Source organism: Saccostrea cucullata, unplaced genomic scaffold (genome assembly GCF_032062105.1).
Source record: "Saccostrea cucullata isolate Sc308-1 unplaced genomic scaffold, CSIRO_AGI_Scuc_v1 ctg6355, whole genome shotgun sequence".
Lineage (NCBI taxonomy): Eukaryota > Metazoa > Mollusca > Bivalvia > Ostreida > Ostreidae > Saccostrea > Saccostrea cuccullata.
The window spans coordinates 26738-44564 of NW_026938644.1; the positions used below are offsets into that span (position 1 = coordinate 26738).

General features: G+C 31.9%; 1 protein-coding gene across 1 annotated transcript; it reads right to left on the reverse strand.

Moving 5' to 3' along the window:
* Positions 1 to 547: 547 nt before the first annotated feature.
* On the reverse strand, positions 548 to 8078 carry LOC134250804 (uncharacterized). Its single transcript, XM_062733149.1, has 6 exons — positions 8037 to 8078; positions 7751 to 7887; positions 4757 to 4851; positions 4428 to 4472; positions 2193 to 2396; positions 548 to 756 (listed from the first exon to the last, which is right to left on the reverse strand). The coding sequence occupies exons 1-6, from the start codon at positions 8076 to 8078 to the stop codon at positions 548 to 550; spliced, it is 732 nt and encodes a 243-aa protein (XP_062589133.1).
* Positions 8079 to 17827: the final 9749 nt, after the last annotated feature.

The following is a 17827-nucleotide window of genomic DNA, read 5'->3' on the forward strand; positions in this document are numbered from 1 at the left end:
ATGCATTTTTCTATATGTATGAATTTGAACTCGAATGACTTTTAATGATAATAATAATAATGATAAAAACATAATTTAAGAGTGAAAAAATTATGTATGAAGTGTTTATAATCATATTTATCTATTTTGTGTGAGCATTTTGGTTCCTGAACAAGACTGTATCATTTTAAAGAAGAAAATAATTAAGCTGAGCATTTACATGTAATAAACAGAAGGCTTCTTAAAATAAGTATGAAGAAGGATAAAGGAGTTGCCTGAAAGGAAAATACATGCATCGTGTTTCTGATGAAGTTTGTGCAATTTAAAAATCATGCTAGTGGTTTAAGTTGATAATTTAACATTTTGTTTACATGAAACAGTAAAATGTGTATAGTTCTTAAAATTTGAAGTTTCCAGTTCGAAACAGGAAATGACTGGTAATGCATAATACAGTAAAACACACACAAATTTCTAATGTATAGACATTATAGTACCTGATAGACAAATCATGTATTCAAGGCTTAATGAAGAATTAGGCTTTTTTTAACTCGTGGAAATATTAATAATACTAAGATGAAAAAAATGACCGGATTTCTTCTTTTGCTTTATCATTGAAGCTGGAATTAAAAATTAGACATCCCTCATAAAAGACGCAAGCGATCCGTTTTATTTTCATCAGAAGACAAGAATTTTCCAGTTCTCTTGCATATGCTGTTTCCTTTCCCTTCACACATTCTTTCATGATGACAATAAAAACACTACTTGGAGGTTCTATTCCTGAAATTGAAAGAGAAATTAAAAAAAAAGAAAAAAGAAAGACAGTCAAAGAAAAAAGTATATGATCTGCCACTGGTCCTTGTCAAAAAAAAAATTTAAATACAGTCAGTTGATTTAACTATGACCAACTCTACTTATATATAAGGAGAACGGACCGCAAAATGTTTTTTTTTTATTTTAAAACACATTTGCTGATCTTGCAAAAACAGAGTTATGTTAAAAAAATTATTAAAAAACATTTAACAAACATAACCCCCCCCCCCCCAAAAAAAATGTTAGTAAGTAAATTAATTTTACATGATAGAGAAAAGTTTTTATGAGAGAATATTTCGCATTTCTTTTACATACTTAGTATAACATTACGTTTATATTACATTTCCAGATGAAAAACTATAAGGTAGTTTGATATTGTCCAAAATTTTTCGAGAAGAACTCGTTTCATTTGAAATTTTCAAATTAAAATAATAACTATGAAGAGTGAAAAATGCTGCTTTTCACACTTTGCATGCAATATTCATTCCTGAATTAAGAAAAAAGTACGAAAATAAGGGTTTAACGAAAACTAAAGATACAAAACAAAGAAAAGCTGGAGACCAACACCTTGAGGTTAAAATTGCGGAAGATTCTCACGTGTGGATACCGAAAGGTATTCAATAGGGTCTGTAACTAAAGTTATAAACTTAAAAGTATAAAACAGATCACCAACACAGTGTTGGTGATCTGTTTTATACTTTTAAGTTGAAAACTAAAGATGATAAATGCACAGTATATATAGATAACTAAATATTTCTTTTTGGTTGCATTCAAATTACTCAGCAAATTCAAATTACACTGCAAAGCGTTTTTCAAGCCAATCTTCTAATGCGTATTCAGGTTAGTACTACATGATTGTATTTATTTTCAATATTTATGTAAATAATTTTAATCAAGGTCTGCTGTCTTTTATTGAGCTTTCGCCATTATTCTCGCGAGAACGTAGCTTTTACAAGTGGTGTATTGTAGGTCCAGAGTAATTGCGGAAAAAATTCGTCTGGGTCAATATGCAAAGTCTATATCTATTCGCCAAGGAGTTGTTCTAAGAACTTACGACTAAGACCAAAAATTGCAGTTGATCGTCAACGTTTGCCAACTTTGATTCTTTAGTAAATTGCTAGCATAGAATTAAAAATCCTGTTCAATTCTTTCTTAAAGAGATTAAACTTTTCTCATATCAATGTAAAGAGAAAGTTAAAACAAGAATAAAAAATTGGTTGAAATTGTAAATGTTTTGTAAAACAGACCCATCCAATATGCGAGAGCGATACCGCGCAAATCGGCGTCACTCTGACGTTATTCAATTGTGATGGCAATGAAGTATACTGTTACGCGTATGAAACATCGCTGTTTGAAAAGGTATGCGACGACCAAGTAGGTTAATTCTTGTTAATTCTATTTACCTTGAAACCCCATTTTCCTCAGAGTACGCTGAATTTCTTCGGGAATTCTGTTTTGATGTTTGCAGGGCAGCAAATATTTCCTACCAGGCCGAATTTTGGTGACTAAGTTAACTTGTAGATTAAATTCCTTTTTTATAAAATATTGCAAAGCGAAGATATTGTCTGATGTTGTCTGTTTTTCGTCTTTCTGAACCAAAATCTCAGCTGAAAAGTACAACAAAAAAAGTCCAATTAATCTCATTCAAAAGAATGACTAATATTAAATTATATGTTTATTCTATATGAACGTTTAAAAGTGTTGAATAAAGATTTAAAAAAAAAAACAATATCCATTGGCAACTGCCAATTGCACTCTGGTGTTGGCATACTTATTTTGAATTCGTATTTATATTAGTCGGAGTTTTTAAGTATTTTAATTAGAATTTACTAAATTATAATTGAATTATACTTTTAATCGCTTAGGCTGTATATATTGCTTAAGTTTTCAGAAAAAAATAATAAAATTGAGAAATAAAAACAGGCAAGTGACACTTTGCTATATAAACTTTTACAGAATAAAATTTGTTACGTGCATATAACCAAATGAATGATTTGTCCCTAAGTTTAAGTGTTTATTTTTCTTAATAGTTCGATATGAAACAATTAATTTTGATTATGATTTTTTAACGGGTACAGGCTGCTGACAAGCACTTGGATGGCCAAGGGCTCTCAATAATATCTGGTAAAGTCGTCATTTCACATATTCTTTATAAGCTCGACAAGTTTCTAATTATTTATGACTGACATTTAAAAAATAAGAGGCAGATGGGCCACATCGCTCACCTGAGTAACTTTCATCACTTTGTTCTTTAACAAAGGATGATTGCGCTATGTATTGTGTCTTTTATCGGTCGCTTCTGTTGCTTTCAAATCTTAACCTAATTTCATTTTTATAGATTTACTACAGTACTTTGTCATTTAGACACCCAATTAAATGTAAAAATAATTTTAGACTGTAATACAATAACATATTTCATGTTTTTGTCCTAACAGTTTTCCAAATGTAGAGAATTTACACTTACCTGCCATTGATTGTACATTATGTTTGCTTACATCGTAAGTACATTTCCTTCCCTTATAGTTGTTTAATTTGATTTCGAATCCCTAATGTAGCCCAGCCCTACCCCCGGGAGGCATTATTTGAATAATTTAGAATCTACACGTACTATCTCAGGATGATTTCCCATAAGTTTCAGTTTTTCTGGCCGAGTGGTTCTGGACAAGAAGATTTTTGAATGAGTTTCCTGTAAAGTGTATTTCAATGTAATATTTGGATATCCTACAGTGGTCCCGCTCTACCCCTGGGGTCATGATATGATCAATTTAGACTCTGCAAGTTGTTGCAATATAAGTTTCAGCTTTTTCTGGTCCAGTGGTTCTTGAGAAGAGGATTTTTTCTATTTATTTTTATATGAAACTTCTCTTCTCTGGCACCGCCTTAAATGTACCAACGGGTGTCATGATTTGAACAATTAAGAATTTTTACTGCATTTAAATTCTTGTCTTTTGTTGATTATCTCCCCTTGGAAGGAACTTAATCCATAAATTTTTAACAATTTAAACTCCTGTTCACCTAATGATGTTTGTACCATGTTTGATTAAATTTGTCGCAGTGGTTCTTAAGAAGACGTTGATAATGTTTGAAGTTTACAGATTGACAGACACACGGACGGACGATGGACAGTGGGCTAAAATCTAGTTACATGAAGGATCACATATTTCCCCTTTGCCTGATGAAAAGAAGAGACTTCCAGTAGGCCACGCCTAGGTGTCTCAGGTTGTATCTTTCAGAGGATATTTTTTGTCTTTCATTTACATTTTGATTTTTTCTACCTGAGCACTGTTTGATATTAGCACTGTTTTATTACAAAAATTACAGCTATGAAAATTTTTATTTTTTGAACTTCAAAGAAAACTATTTACACTATAACTGGTATTGATCAGATAATAGAGAGATTTGTTTCAGTATATACGAAAATATTCAATTTTTGCATGTATTATAATGATAAATATGCATATTATTTGGTTTATTTGTTAAGATAGTACTAAATATTTTACGGACAAAACAAAACGATTCTCTTTATTACATGAAGCTTTTATAAATGTCTTTCTTTCTTTGAATTATTTGCATTTTCTCCTACATTTCTCTGTATAAAACAATTTTAAACGATTCTTTATTACATGAAGCTTTCATACCTGTCTTTCTTTCTTTGAATTCTTTGCATCTTCTCCTACATTTCTCTGTATAAAACAATTTTAACCATAAATATAATTAATAAAGTAAATACCATAAATAAATGAATCTTAACCATAAATATATTTATTTTCTTTATATATTGTATTTCAATTTTGTGTTTAAAGTGGCATATAGGCCCGATGGGCCGGATGTTGATAGTTATTTTATACAGTCTGTAATCAAAAGAATATAATTATGTACACATGTCACTACAATTAAATAAATTACTTACTTACTTATAGAGATGTATAAAGTATAGAGCAAAATATGAGTGAATTCGTTCACTTACTATACGTAAAACAAACAAAAATGGCTAAGAAGAAAATCACAACTGGCGCCGTTATTCTCAAAGGAAATGATATGTCTGATTCCTCTGACGTATTCCTAAAAAACAATACACTTTTATTAAATTCAAAGAATTTTTTTTTTCATTATTTGTGAACATTTATCATAAATTACGAATAATTGCAAATGTTTCCCGAAAAGTGATGAAAACCAAAAACATGAACATTGCTTCTCGTATTTGAAGTAAATAAGACTGAATTTCTGGCAATCATGTAACGCCTGATGGGTCTTGTAATTGAATTGCATAAGTAAATTTAAAAAAGCAATAACATGTTGCTGTGTAGTTTGTTTTTTAATTTTACACCATAGAAGATTTTTCAGTTGTCAGAGAGTATCATAAAATGTGTCCTTCCTACCAACTGTGACAGTGACGTTTGAGCGTAATTGCGTCAAATCAAGACATGATTTTTCATCATATGCCGCCTCTGAAACCGACAGTAATACAGCAGGCAATCATAATCTTAACAATTCATCCTTCAAAATAAACGTCGTTGTCACTCTCAATCGCGCATGTAACGTCATATTCCTAATTTTTCTAGCATGTTCAACACGGAGAATTGTAAGTAATGTCTTTCGAGACTTTTTAAAAAACATCACCTCAACACGTAAATTTTGTCCTATTTTCCTCAATCGAAAATCTCTGTGATAAACTAAACAATTGGGTTTGCAGGCTTTAGAATTCTCAATCAACTTTCTATCAACTTAGCTTTTTTCATTACGGAAGGGTTGAATAGCATCCCTAGAGAGAGATAAATGCTCTGATAATCTCAGAGCACAGGAGAATCGAGTATTTTACTGACGTGCAAGGGAGAAAATGAGAATTTTTAATTTACCTATTTGGGTTACCGTCATAGTTTCAATAACTCAAGAATTATTGGTCAAAATCACTGAAGATTTTGGTAACGTATGGATTAAAGATTTAAATATGTAAAGAGAATAATTCAAAATATATTAGAAATAATAGCACTAATTTACTTTTTAAGTATATCATTCGTTTCTTTTTCCTTTCAGAATATATTTAAGATTTACAACTCTTATGTTTTTAACGACAGGAACTATGAAACCATTTGAGTTTTTATATACTTAGTATAAATCATACACCTTCATTTAGTGGTGTATCGGTCCAGATCTAGGCGTATTGGTCTAGGGGACAGAAAATCTGAACAAGAGTCTCCTTCGCCCTCAGAGTTGAGTTATTTCTATTTTAAACCATGTCAAGGGTCTGTCTCATCCTAAGATTTCAATCCATTATTTCTATCCAATTTTTATATTTTTCATTTATGAAATGACTTAAATAGCAATACAAGTTATGCTGTATAACCTGAGTCGTAGCAGGTTACGCTTTATAACGTACGGGAGCATAAGTTTCTCGCAAATCATGCTATTTTATCGTGTTTTTTTTTTACTAAAGTAATTAAAATGAACGAACATACCTAATAATTTTCAAATATTCTGTAACGTGTTTCCCACGGGTTCGTTTTCAAGGGATACGAGGTCTTAATATTTCCTAAATATATACGAACTTTTCCTCTGGCTCTATCTTAGCTTATAATTAATACCGGGAATCAATATTACTTACAACAATGATTATTTGTTATTTTCAGGGAATACTTGTTTTTTTTTTATACATATAACAGCGGGATACAATTAGAGGTTCTTTGTAACCATGTACTATGACTGGGCTCCTTGCACCCAGTTCCGAAACCAAGTTCCTATTGTAATGAGCAGTTGGTGCCTCACCCTTACTCAGGATTACTTGTAAGTACTTGTACTTGCTTGGCTAAATATTCACCGGTGCTCTACATATGTACCTTAGCCTTACTTTTTTTCTTTTCTAATATTTCCTTTTTTCTTTTTTTCTCAACTGCTTACTTCTTACTATGGGTTTAAGGATGTTCGAAACTGCCTCTGCAGCCTTTAATATAGCTGAAGGCTATACTATTCAAACAGGGGTGAACAGGCTACTGGACTGTTCCATCAGTCTGATTCACACCAGTATTTGAAATAATATAAGCCCAATGTTTATCCATTATTCATAACAATTTTTTGTAAATTATGATTTTTAATGATTCACAAAAAATTACAAAAGCTCCCATGGATATGACCTAAACTTAACAACTAGCAAATAATAATTAGGATAATGAAGATACTCCTATCAAAATCACCATGATAATGAATCATGGACGAAACTCGATTGTCATTAATGTCAGTAAATAAATAATATATTATATATTTTCATTTCTAACCTTTTCTCTCTGATACATGTAGCTTATTAGGTTACCGGAGTTGATTTCTTGATAGTTCTACCGGAATGTAAATTAGGCAGGTCGATAGGTCAGGAGCTAAGGAGGCCTAATATGCATGCAAATCTCGTGCGCATCTGTCTCTGTGTCTGACGCCAAGGAGGTCAACTATGCACATAAATCTCGTGCGGCTGCCTTTGTGTTTGACGTCAGTGGAGCGAGGACAATTAAAATTGGTTTGTGAGTCCTCATGTAGATTAAATCTAGGTCTACATTTTTAAAATCTACAATTTTATTTCACAATGATATGGAAATATAAGGAATCACTGTCTAGTTAGTATAGTATGCCAGGGACATCAACGATAATTGGAAACTGGGATAATTCGCCCGTTATGCAAATTATCCCATGTTTTTCACTATCGTTGATGCCCTGGCATACTATACAAACTAGACAATGATTCCTTAAATAACCATTATGAAAAAGGGACGTTACGTCTGCAGAAAAAAATGTTTTGAGATGAAAAAAAGCCAGAATGAAATATTTGACTTATCACCGATTTTTTTTTTTAATTCAACAAAATATGAAAAGCCATTGTGTTCAGTTGATTTTTAAAAAGTAAATTGAAATATCTTATACCCTTTAAACAATCAATAGATCTACAGGATGATACATTCAATGTAGAAGAATACATTACCTTGTCATATTTGGAATAACTAAAGGTAGCATATGTCTGAACGAATAATCAGATCTTTGTTGTGCTGCTTTTAACCAATATGCAATGGATACTGACTTCCTCAAATTAAGTGGCAATTTTATCACGTGTCTCACGTCCTAAAATTAAATTGCTTTGTCAATTTGACTTACATGCACAAAGACATACAAGAACGTTTCACAGATTTGTTCATGATAATATTTAACTTACTCTGACTTAAAACGAAAAAGTAAATAACAACTAGGCATTTACAAACGGAATTTTGTACCTTTAACTTGACATACATTCCTGTTGTTGTGTGAGTGCGCATGTTCAAGGTTCATTCAAGGGATCCTCCAATCTATATTTCCCATTTGTACTTTCGTTTTGATTGTTATCCTTGCATTGGATATTCTGGAATAAAAAGGATACCAACTAAGAAATTGTTTTATTTTCTTCTTTGTTCAGATAAGGTAAATGTTCTGAATTGTATGAAAGTTTTTTTGTTATTTTATTCTTGCATTAAACATTTCCTTATAAAAAATTTAATTAAAATAGAATTGTTTTTAATTTTCTAATCAGATTCTAAAGAAAATTATATGCATAATTATAATGTTCATGTAGACCTGCAAAATTTAGACTTTCTTTACATTATTCCCTAGGCAATTTTAACGATGTGGACAGTATGGCGGACACTTACACGAGCAGGTAACGTATTATAAAAAGTACAGATTGTTTCTTTTCTCATTAAAATTCTATACATTGTTAATTGCCTGACCCTTAAGATATGCGCAAATATATGAAATTCATCAATTCTTTAAAAAATGAGAATATAACCTTTCAGAGATAAAATTAATGATGTATAAAAATAATAATTAGAGCCAAGTTCATTCAAAAGCACCAAGTTGGCCTTCCGTTGTTTTATTATTTCCTGTTTGGTAAGAAATGAAAATTCTCAATGTAAGCTAAGTTCAGAAGTCTTTGTAGACATTTTCACTGATTTTTTGTATGTATTCGCGTAAACAAGCTATTTCTAAGAAATGGTTTTGCAGAACGTTACCTTAGTTCGCGGATTTTAACTCATACTAAGTTTATTTCTCTCAGTTGATTTGTTACGCAAGAGAGTGTTCTACATATGTACAATTTCAAAAACAAGATAATTTTTGACAAATTGATGAAGAATTAACGACGGATTTTTTCCTGTAATTTCCCGATCATGACAAGGAGCGCACGGTTGGTGTGATCGGTCGTCAGGGGATGTTCACTGCACCTGATCCTTTTGGAGGTCCGTGTTTGCTTTGCTCCTTTTTTGTATTGATTGGTGGACTTCTGAGCTTGAGTACTTATCGTTTTATATATTTTATTAGCTGCTCTTTGTTATTATGAACTTCTCTTTCTTCTTTGATGTTTTATAAGATGTGTAATCATACACAATATGCTTGTGGGAGAAAAAGTTGTCTGATCCTAAAAGTTTCCGGCTGAGAGAAAATCAATTATACATTACGTTTATTCTTTAACATTCAATATATTTCTTCACGTTGCTGATCGAAAACCGACTCCCTGAACAAGCTGCAACCACAGATATGACATTTATAGCATACATAGTTAATGGTTGTAAGAGACCTGCTGTCATGTTTACAAAACTTTCCCAAGAAATTATTTAAAAAACTACTTTTTTCATTGACATCTTTTTAAAGCTATCTAAAGCTGACAAATCTTCCTAAAATGCATGTATACGTATACATAGGATTCATTTCACTTCTACGCATAGCTTTCAAATGTTTCTTAGGCAAATTCCGAAGAAATGTATTGATCTTAAGAAAATTGAATGTACAGAAGTATCTTATGTTGAAAAACCAAATATTGAAAAATGTATGTAGTTTTTAAAAAATATTTAAATATATTTATTCATCATAAATTTGTAAAAACAAAAATTGTTCATCAATTGTTTTTATAAACTAATCTCTCTCTCTCTCTCTCTCTCTCTTTTTTTTTTTTTTTTTTTTTTGATTATTATCAAGTTTTCACATATTGTTTCTGTACTATATTAAATATTTCGCATGTTATTGTAACTCATTAGGGAAACCTTTATTAAGACTTTTGATTTTAGAGTTGAGAGTCATTACAATCGTTTGGTTGACCAATCAGAATTCAGCACATATTCATGAATGTCCTTGTGTTTATTTTTTATGGTTCCATCAAGATAAAACAAGGAGATAATAAACAATATTCAAGTTTTGAAAAAATACCATTCAAACAATACAGGAAAGGAGCAAACACGGACTCAAAATCATCAGAGGTAGGATCATGTGACAACATGATAATTGACCGTGTTCTCATCGACAATGATCGAGAGAAGAAAAATATCCGTAGACAATACATTGTGTACATTGTGTCCTTATAATTACCGTATATACTCGCCTATAAGTCGGTTTTTTGGGAGTCAATCTCAGGTCCAAAACTCTGTGTCCGACTTATAGGCGAGCTATAAAAACAATGGTATTATATGAGGTCAGTCCCTCTGAAATATAAGCTTATTAAATACAACCGACTTATAGGCGGACCGACTTATAGGCGAGTATATACGCCTAAATTAATTCATCTAATGTATCTCTGATTGATTGATATTCATGTTCTTGTATCGTTTCACAATTTCAGTCATAAAAACTTTCAATCGAAAAACACTTCGTTATTTTTAGCTCATATAAAAATATTAAAAATCGTCTGAAGAACCACTGGGCCAGGAAAGCTTATGTGGAAGTATCACGGGGTTATGTAGATTCTAAATTATTCAAATAATTCCCCCGGAGTTAGGGCGGAACCACAATAGGGAATCCAAGTTTTACATTAAAATATACAGGGGGTATAGGAAAAATCTTTTTAAAGAAATGTTCTCAAGAGCCATTGGACCAGAAAATCTTAAACTTATCTGGAGACATTTTGGGATAACGTTAATTTTAAATTTTTCAAACCGTGACCCCCGAAGATAGAGCAGGATCACAATTGGAATTACAAGAGGGATAATTGTGTGAAGAAAAACATGACCAAAGTTACTCAGGTGATCATGAGTTATATGGCCCATGGGCCTCTAGTTTACCCTTAATTTCAATCTTTACCATATGATACTTTAATATTTAGATAAAATATACCGGCATTTTTTAATCACGTCTGTGAACCTGAATTCTATTGAACTTTATCCTTAAAACCTACTTTGGCCACAACGTGCACTATAGTTTCTTAAAAAAACCCTTTAATTTGAAATTAAGACGTAAACGCGTATAAAACATATTTTGTCCCAATTTATAAAGCTAATGAGGAATGGGCACCCTAAGGGAGAAAAAATTATTTTAAGGAATGTCTGTAAATCTAGTCATTATTGGTTTCTCTTGGTGATTGCTTGTTGCATCACTCTAAAATTTATGAGACAATTCAGTATACTTTTCATTCATGTTCTAAGTACATATATATTCATTATAACAGGATCATTTTTTATTTGTCTCCTTGCTTTTAAAAATACTTTACAAGTCAAAAAAATGTTTTAATGCAAAATTTCTTTCACAGATGCGATTGAAAAACTTGAACGAGAAAGAGGTATGTCCATTTGTAACACATAATTTTATTTAAATATAAAAGTTCTATGGTCGATACAATGACCTGTATGCAATTATAGTTTATCAATGAGTCAACAAATAAATGGTTTAGTCATTATTTACACACTGAATTAAAGTCGGAATTTTTCGTTATTACCTAGTTATGACAAGGAGGAAATGGCGGATGTGACCGGTAGGCAGGAGGGTGTTCACTCCTCCATGGTACCTGATCTCACCTTTATTGTTTTGGAGGCCTGTGTTTGCTCTGCTCCTATTTTGTATTCTTAAATGGACTTTTGAGCTTAAATATTGTTTGTTATGTCCATACATTTTATTTTTAGCTCACCTGAGCCGAAGGCTCAAGTGAGATATTCTGATAAAAATTTGTCCATTGTCTTCGTCGTTCTCGCTGTTGTTGTCGTCGTCGTTGTAAACTTTTCGCATTTTCATCTTCTCAAGAACCAATGGGCCAATTTCAACCAAATTTGCCACTAAGTTTCCTTGGATGAAGGGGATTCAAGTTTTTACAAATGAAGGGCCATGTTCTTTTCAAAGGGGGAGATAGTTATGAATTAGCGAAAATTTAATGGTATCCTTTAAATATCTTCTTCTCAAGAACCACTTGGCCAGGAATGATGAAACGCCTGTGTAATTATCCTCAGCTAGAACAGATTCAAGTTTCGTCTAAGTATGACCCCGAGGCTAGTGCAGGGCCGCAATGGCTGATCAGGGTTTCATTGGAATATATAGGTAAAATCTTGAGAGAAACAATTTTTTAACGTACAGTTACCTGAGAAGGGGGAGTGGTTTTAGAAAAAGTTTTGTTATTTATCTGGAGACGCCTAATACTGAAGACTTAAAAAATCTGTATACACGTTGCATTACACAGGAAGTCTGCTTTTGATTATCAGGGTCAACATTTGGCAATCAGTGCCCAATTTTGAGCAAAACTGCCCTCAAATAATTTTAACCTAAAATGAAATTAGTAATCTTAAAGTTTTCATTAATGTCTTTTGGAGAAAAATTGAAAAATTAATATCATACTAAAAAATGTTAAAATTATTAAAAATCAAGAGTGAATCAGCAATCCTGTCAAAAAATTTTAATCGTCGCTCAGTAAAACAAATCATTAATAGATAAGTGTGAATTAAGATTGAAATTAAAAAAAAATTATCTGGGGACATTTACAAGGATCGGAATATTTATTTTTCTGGCCAACAATGGGGTTCAATATATTTACCATTTTGGAGGGTCCGTGTTTTTATACCCAATTCACAGATTTGTTCATCGTATGATTTTTATAGACTATTCACTGTTCTTCATCTTCCCTTTTTCACTACAAATTTAGAGGAAATTGGAACAATAATTGTGATATTTTTTTTCAGCGCGTGGTGTAAATAGTGTCTATATACAGCTCAACGCATATTCTAAACTCACATGGTTTTTCGCACAAATTAAGGTCACATTCTTTTTGCAATAAAATGAACATTATCGACCTTAAATACGAGATATAACCCTTATATATATTTAATATTTCATGTTAAAGACACGTTTTCTATATTTTATTATCTTAAAGTTTTTAAGTCGATGTTTAAAAATGGGACTTCATTAATAAATGATATGATGTTACATCTGTATGATTTCACCATAGGTATTTACAAATTAAAATAATCCAGCTTTCTTTGATACTATTTAGTTGAAATTTTCAAATTGACTTCTTAAAGCTAAGTTTTTTTTTGAACTACTTTGCACATTTTCTATACTCTTTGTGATTTTGTCGAAATTCAGCGTCGAAAAACGACAATGCCTCATAAAGAAACCATGCCTAAAGACAGGATAAAAAAGTATTGTTCATCTTTTAAAATAGTATATTGATACCATTGAAAAGAAAATTATTTTACATTTACGGTCTGAAACTTTAAATAGTTTTGCTGTCAGGTGTATCTTTCATGATGCTAGATTCAGAAACTCACCCTAAAAATGCCAGGTTTTTAACATGAAAAGCAGTCAAACATATGAGAAATACTAATATTATCTTGCACTTTATAGAGTCATGTTATTGTACAGAAATACAAAAGTTAAAACATTATTTGCACTGTTTTTGAGTCACTATAAGGCAAATAACTGCTTTAAAAAGAATAGATAGAAAGACGGCTACATTTTGCGAGAAACCACGAAAAAACATTTGGGAACTGTCACAATCCATCAGCAAAGAGTACAGTGGACCTTCAGATATCCAGACGCCAGATATCCGGATGCTTCAGTATCCGGACGATTTTTCATTGGAACAAAGTTTTTTAATGTTACTTTGTCTTGTTTAACTGGTGATTCAGTTATCCTGACTCTTCACATATCCGGACAAATTGACTGGGAACCAAAGCGTCCAGATATATGAGGCTCCTCTGTATATCAAAATCCTACCAATAATTATTTGTGAATTATGTTTTAAGTTTAAGGAAACTTAAAGTAAGTTAGAAATCATTTTTAAATATATTTTTTGCCTCATTACACAATTTCTCATAATAACAATGTGACCTTAATTTGTGTGAAAAACCATGTGAGTTTAAAAAGTGCGTTAAGCTGTACATGTATAATGCATACTCCCCATCGATGCCTCATCTTGTAGGCAAACGAACTCATGCAGATGTTTCTATATGATATGAAAAAAACATGCAAGAAAGGAATTTTTTGTAATTTAAACCGTTAGTGTTAAATATTTTGTCATATTTATTCTATTCCATTTCGTTATAACTTTAATTGTTGGGGAGGGGGGGGGTGTCTTTCAATTACAGCGAATTGAGTTCCTGTGTACACGTACCCAACTGCAGCCAACCTAACATGTAGCATCTATACGGACATTCTTAAAAGCACAGGTTGAATAAGAAAACTCGGAGAAAATTATCGGTCTGAGCTGCTACAGAACTGCTTTCCTCTCCCGATCCCAGTACCAGTCATTCATATTGAAGAAGAAAGAGCTCGAAAAAAGTTTTTCTTCGACAATTCTACAATTTTCATATCTTGGACGTCATATTGCTTACAAGTACCAAAGAGCAAGAGAGAATACATGAAGTCAAGATCAATTTTATATTTTTTTAAAACAAGATTGCCCACTAATACAACTGATTGCCCACTGATTTTACTGTATATACAAATAAACTTTTACGCGGTGCAAGAAAGTGTTTGACGCGTGATCAGGTATTTCTTGTTTTTAAAACATGCAAACTCAGATTATCAGGTACCACATTTAGCTGGTCTGTCAATCAAATCGGTATAGCTATTGGTTTGTTTGTTTTTGTTTTTGTTTTTTTTTTCTTTATTGACAGGTGGCTTATTATTGATCTTGAATCAGGTAGATGTTGGGGGCGTTAACATAAAATTTGGTGATTAAAAATCTTCTTCTTAAGAACACAGCAAAGTCATTATTGGTGATGATTATATGGAAGGATCCTTAGGTGGTTCAGATTCAACTTAATTCAAATCATGAACCCCAAGGATAGAGCGGGGCAGCAATGGCTGATCAAAGATTTTCATAGGAATATATAAATGATGTAGGAAAATCTTTAAAAATCTTCTCAAGAACAGCAAAGCCATGCTTAGTGACATTTATATAGAGCTCATCAGGTGATGTAGATCCAAGTTTGTTTAAAATATGATCCCCCTGGATCATCAAGGATTTACATAGCAATGTATAGGAAAAATCTTTAAAAAATTCTTCTCAAGAACATCAAAACCATGGCTGGTCATTTTTATATGGAAGCATCCTCAGATGGTGTTATTGAAGTTTGTTCAAAAAATGATTCCCATGGGAGGAGTGGGGCAACAATGGACAATCAAAGATAATTACAGGAATATATAGGGAAACAAATCTTTCAAAAATCCTTTTGTTAAGAACATCAAAGCCATAGTTTGTCAAATTTATGTTAAAGCATCCACAGGCAGTGTAGTTCCAGTTTGTCAAATCATGATCCTTAGGGGTATAGGGTGGAGCCACAATAGACGATGAAATTAAGTTTAGCATAGGAGTATATAGGAACACTCTTCTAATATCTTCTTCTTAAGAGCACCAAAGCCATGATTTTTCATATTTATGTGAAAGCATCCACAGGAAGTGAAAATTTAAGTTTGTTCAAAATCAGGAAAATCATCACCTTGTTCAAAATCATCACCTGGGTAGGGTGGAGCCACAATGGATGATCAAAGTTTAATAAAGGAATATATAGGAACAATCTTCTTCTCAAGAACAGGAAGGTCATGATTTGTCATTTTATTCGGAAGCATCCTAAGATAGTGTAGATTCAAGTTTATTTAAATTGTCTACCCCTTACCTCTTGCCTTTTTAGGGTAGCCCCAGACCATTATCACTTTAAGATTTGTGAAACTAAACTGATTTTTTGCTTTTTTCCTACCCAAAGAACTCAGGTGAGCGATGTGGCTCCTCAGCCTGTAAAATAAAGATAAAGTATAATAAGTAAGATTAAATACATATGTAAGGAAAAAAAAAACTTTAGCATACGGTAAAAGAAAACACAATAGCCCTGAACTCGGTCAACATGCAACCCATTTGTTAGCTGTGTTTTAGTGTTACGGTAAGCTGTGGAAAATTCTAGTACTGGTATACAGTTTGGGCCCAGTCTTTAGTTGATGACACATTGCCTTCAATAGTTTTGTACCTTTAACTGGCTTCAAGTGAAAATTGGCTAACGACATTATCTGACATTATTAATATTTTGTTTTCTTCATAAACCCATTAAATCACAATGATTTATTGAAATTTACGAAATTTGAGTACATAATTGTACCTTCCAATGAAAACCTACAGACATTGTAAGTGCAAACATTCATTAATGCTTTCATACCTTCTTTACATGCAAATTACATTTATTGTGCATCAAGTGGGAAATGAAATAATTAAAAAGCGAGAAGTAGTTCAGTTTGTGCGTCCTTTTAAAAAAGCAAACACAAATTATATACGTTTAATATTGAATTCATTGATATCTTTTTTATATTTTCAGCTCAATGGGAACAAAGATCACGACAATTAGAAGGTTGGTTTATCATTTTTTTTTCAATCTTTCATTTTTATATGTTCTCATCGTGTAAATAATGTATCACGTTTTTGCAATGCCTTTTTCTGTCTGCAAGTGTGTTGCAATTTTTTAAACAAATTTATTGTGGGAGCAAGTAAATAAGTTAGAATTCTAAATAAATTCTTTTCATATTCAAACAATTTCAATATTGAAAGAGGCAGGCACTTTTTTAATATTGAAAAAAAATTTTGTTCTGTCAGTGTCTTTTCACCTCTTTTTTAAGAGTTAAAAATTAAGATAATTTTTTTTAAGGTAATTTATTCTTAGTAACAAAAATGAATAGGAAATTTGAACACATAATTATAATAGACTGTTTTATTTTTATGACAGAGTGTATTTCAAGCTTTAAATATTTTGTTTTTACAGTGAATTTAAATTCATATGATTTCTTTTGATGTATATTTTCCATTACATATTGTAAAAACTTCTGAACGATTTTGCAATTATGATTGTAGAAAATGAGTTGCATTCTAAAGCAATCACAATTTTTATAATGCACATAAAGATTATAATCAAGCTAATATGAAATGCCAGCAATTTGCTTAAAAATAGTGTATACATGTTAATTTAATGTGCTTCTGTATTGTGCAAATTGTTGACAGATAACTAAGATTTTCCATTGTCTTTTTTTGTGGCGTACTCGCCACACGTTTTTGAATTAAAGCCAGGGTTGAAAAGTCAGCGACAAGGTAGAATTAGGTTGTACATGTGTATCGTTATACATGTATAAATATTGTATGTATTTGAGTGTAACATTAAAATTATATCTCCATAAAAACCATTGTCAACTGAGGTGCAGCTGAGGTTGACATTGGTTTTAATATCTCATTCAATGTCATACAATATTTATTATATTACACTGAAGGTTTGATACAGTTATATATAGCAGTGGATACTTGTGCATACATTTTGCGCAATAACGATTTTTTAAATTACTAGTATCAGCCGTCGTTAAAGCATACGCCATTTTCGTTATCATTATCTACAATACATCAACAACAGGGTATACTCTACAGATTCGTTACACCTGACTGCTTTATTGTCACGGATATCGGCGTAGAATTGCGACCCGTGTTTTTTGCTGGTTACCTTGCATTACCAAATGTTTACATTTTATTGCAGTTACGGGTATCTGTATTTATTTGTATACAGCACTGACCTGTACAACTATAATTGAAAGTTTCTTTGGTATCTTCCTTTCCTGCGTTAGACGAAGTATTACGTTATTATTGTCGCTACTGAGTGCTGAATAGCACACATCCGTCAATATCAGTGTCGACTGATTACACTGAACAGTGACGAAGTCCTGCTCTTTATATATACGGGTTTGCAGGTGCATCGATTCCCGAACAAAAATGACGGAAACATTCCTTTTGCGAATCGTGTTCAGCTTTAAGGAGGGC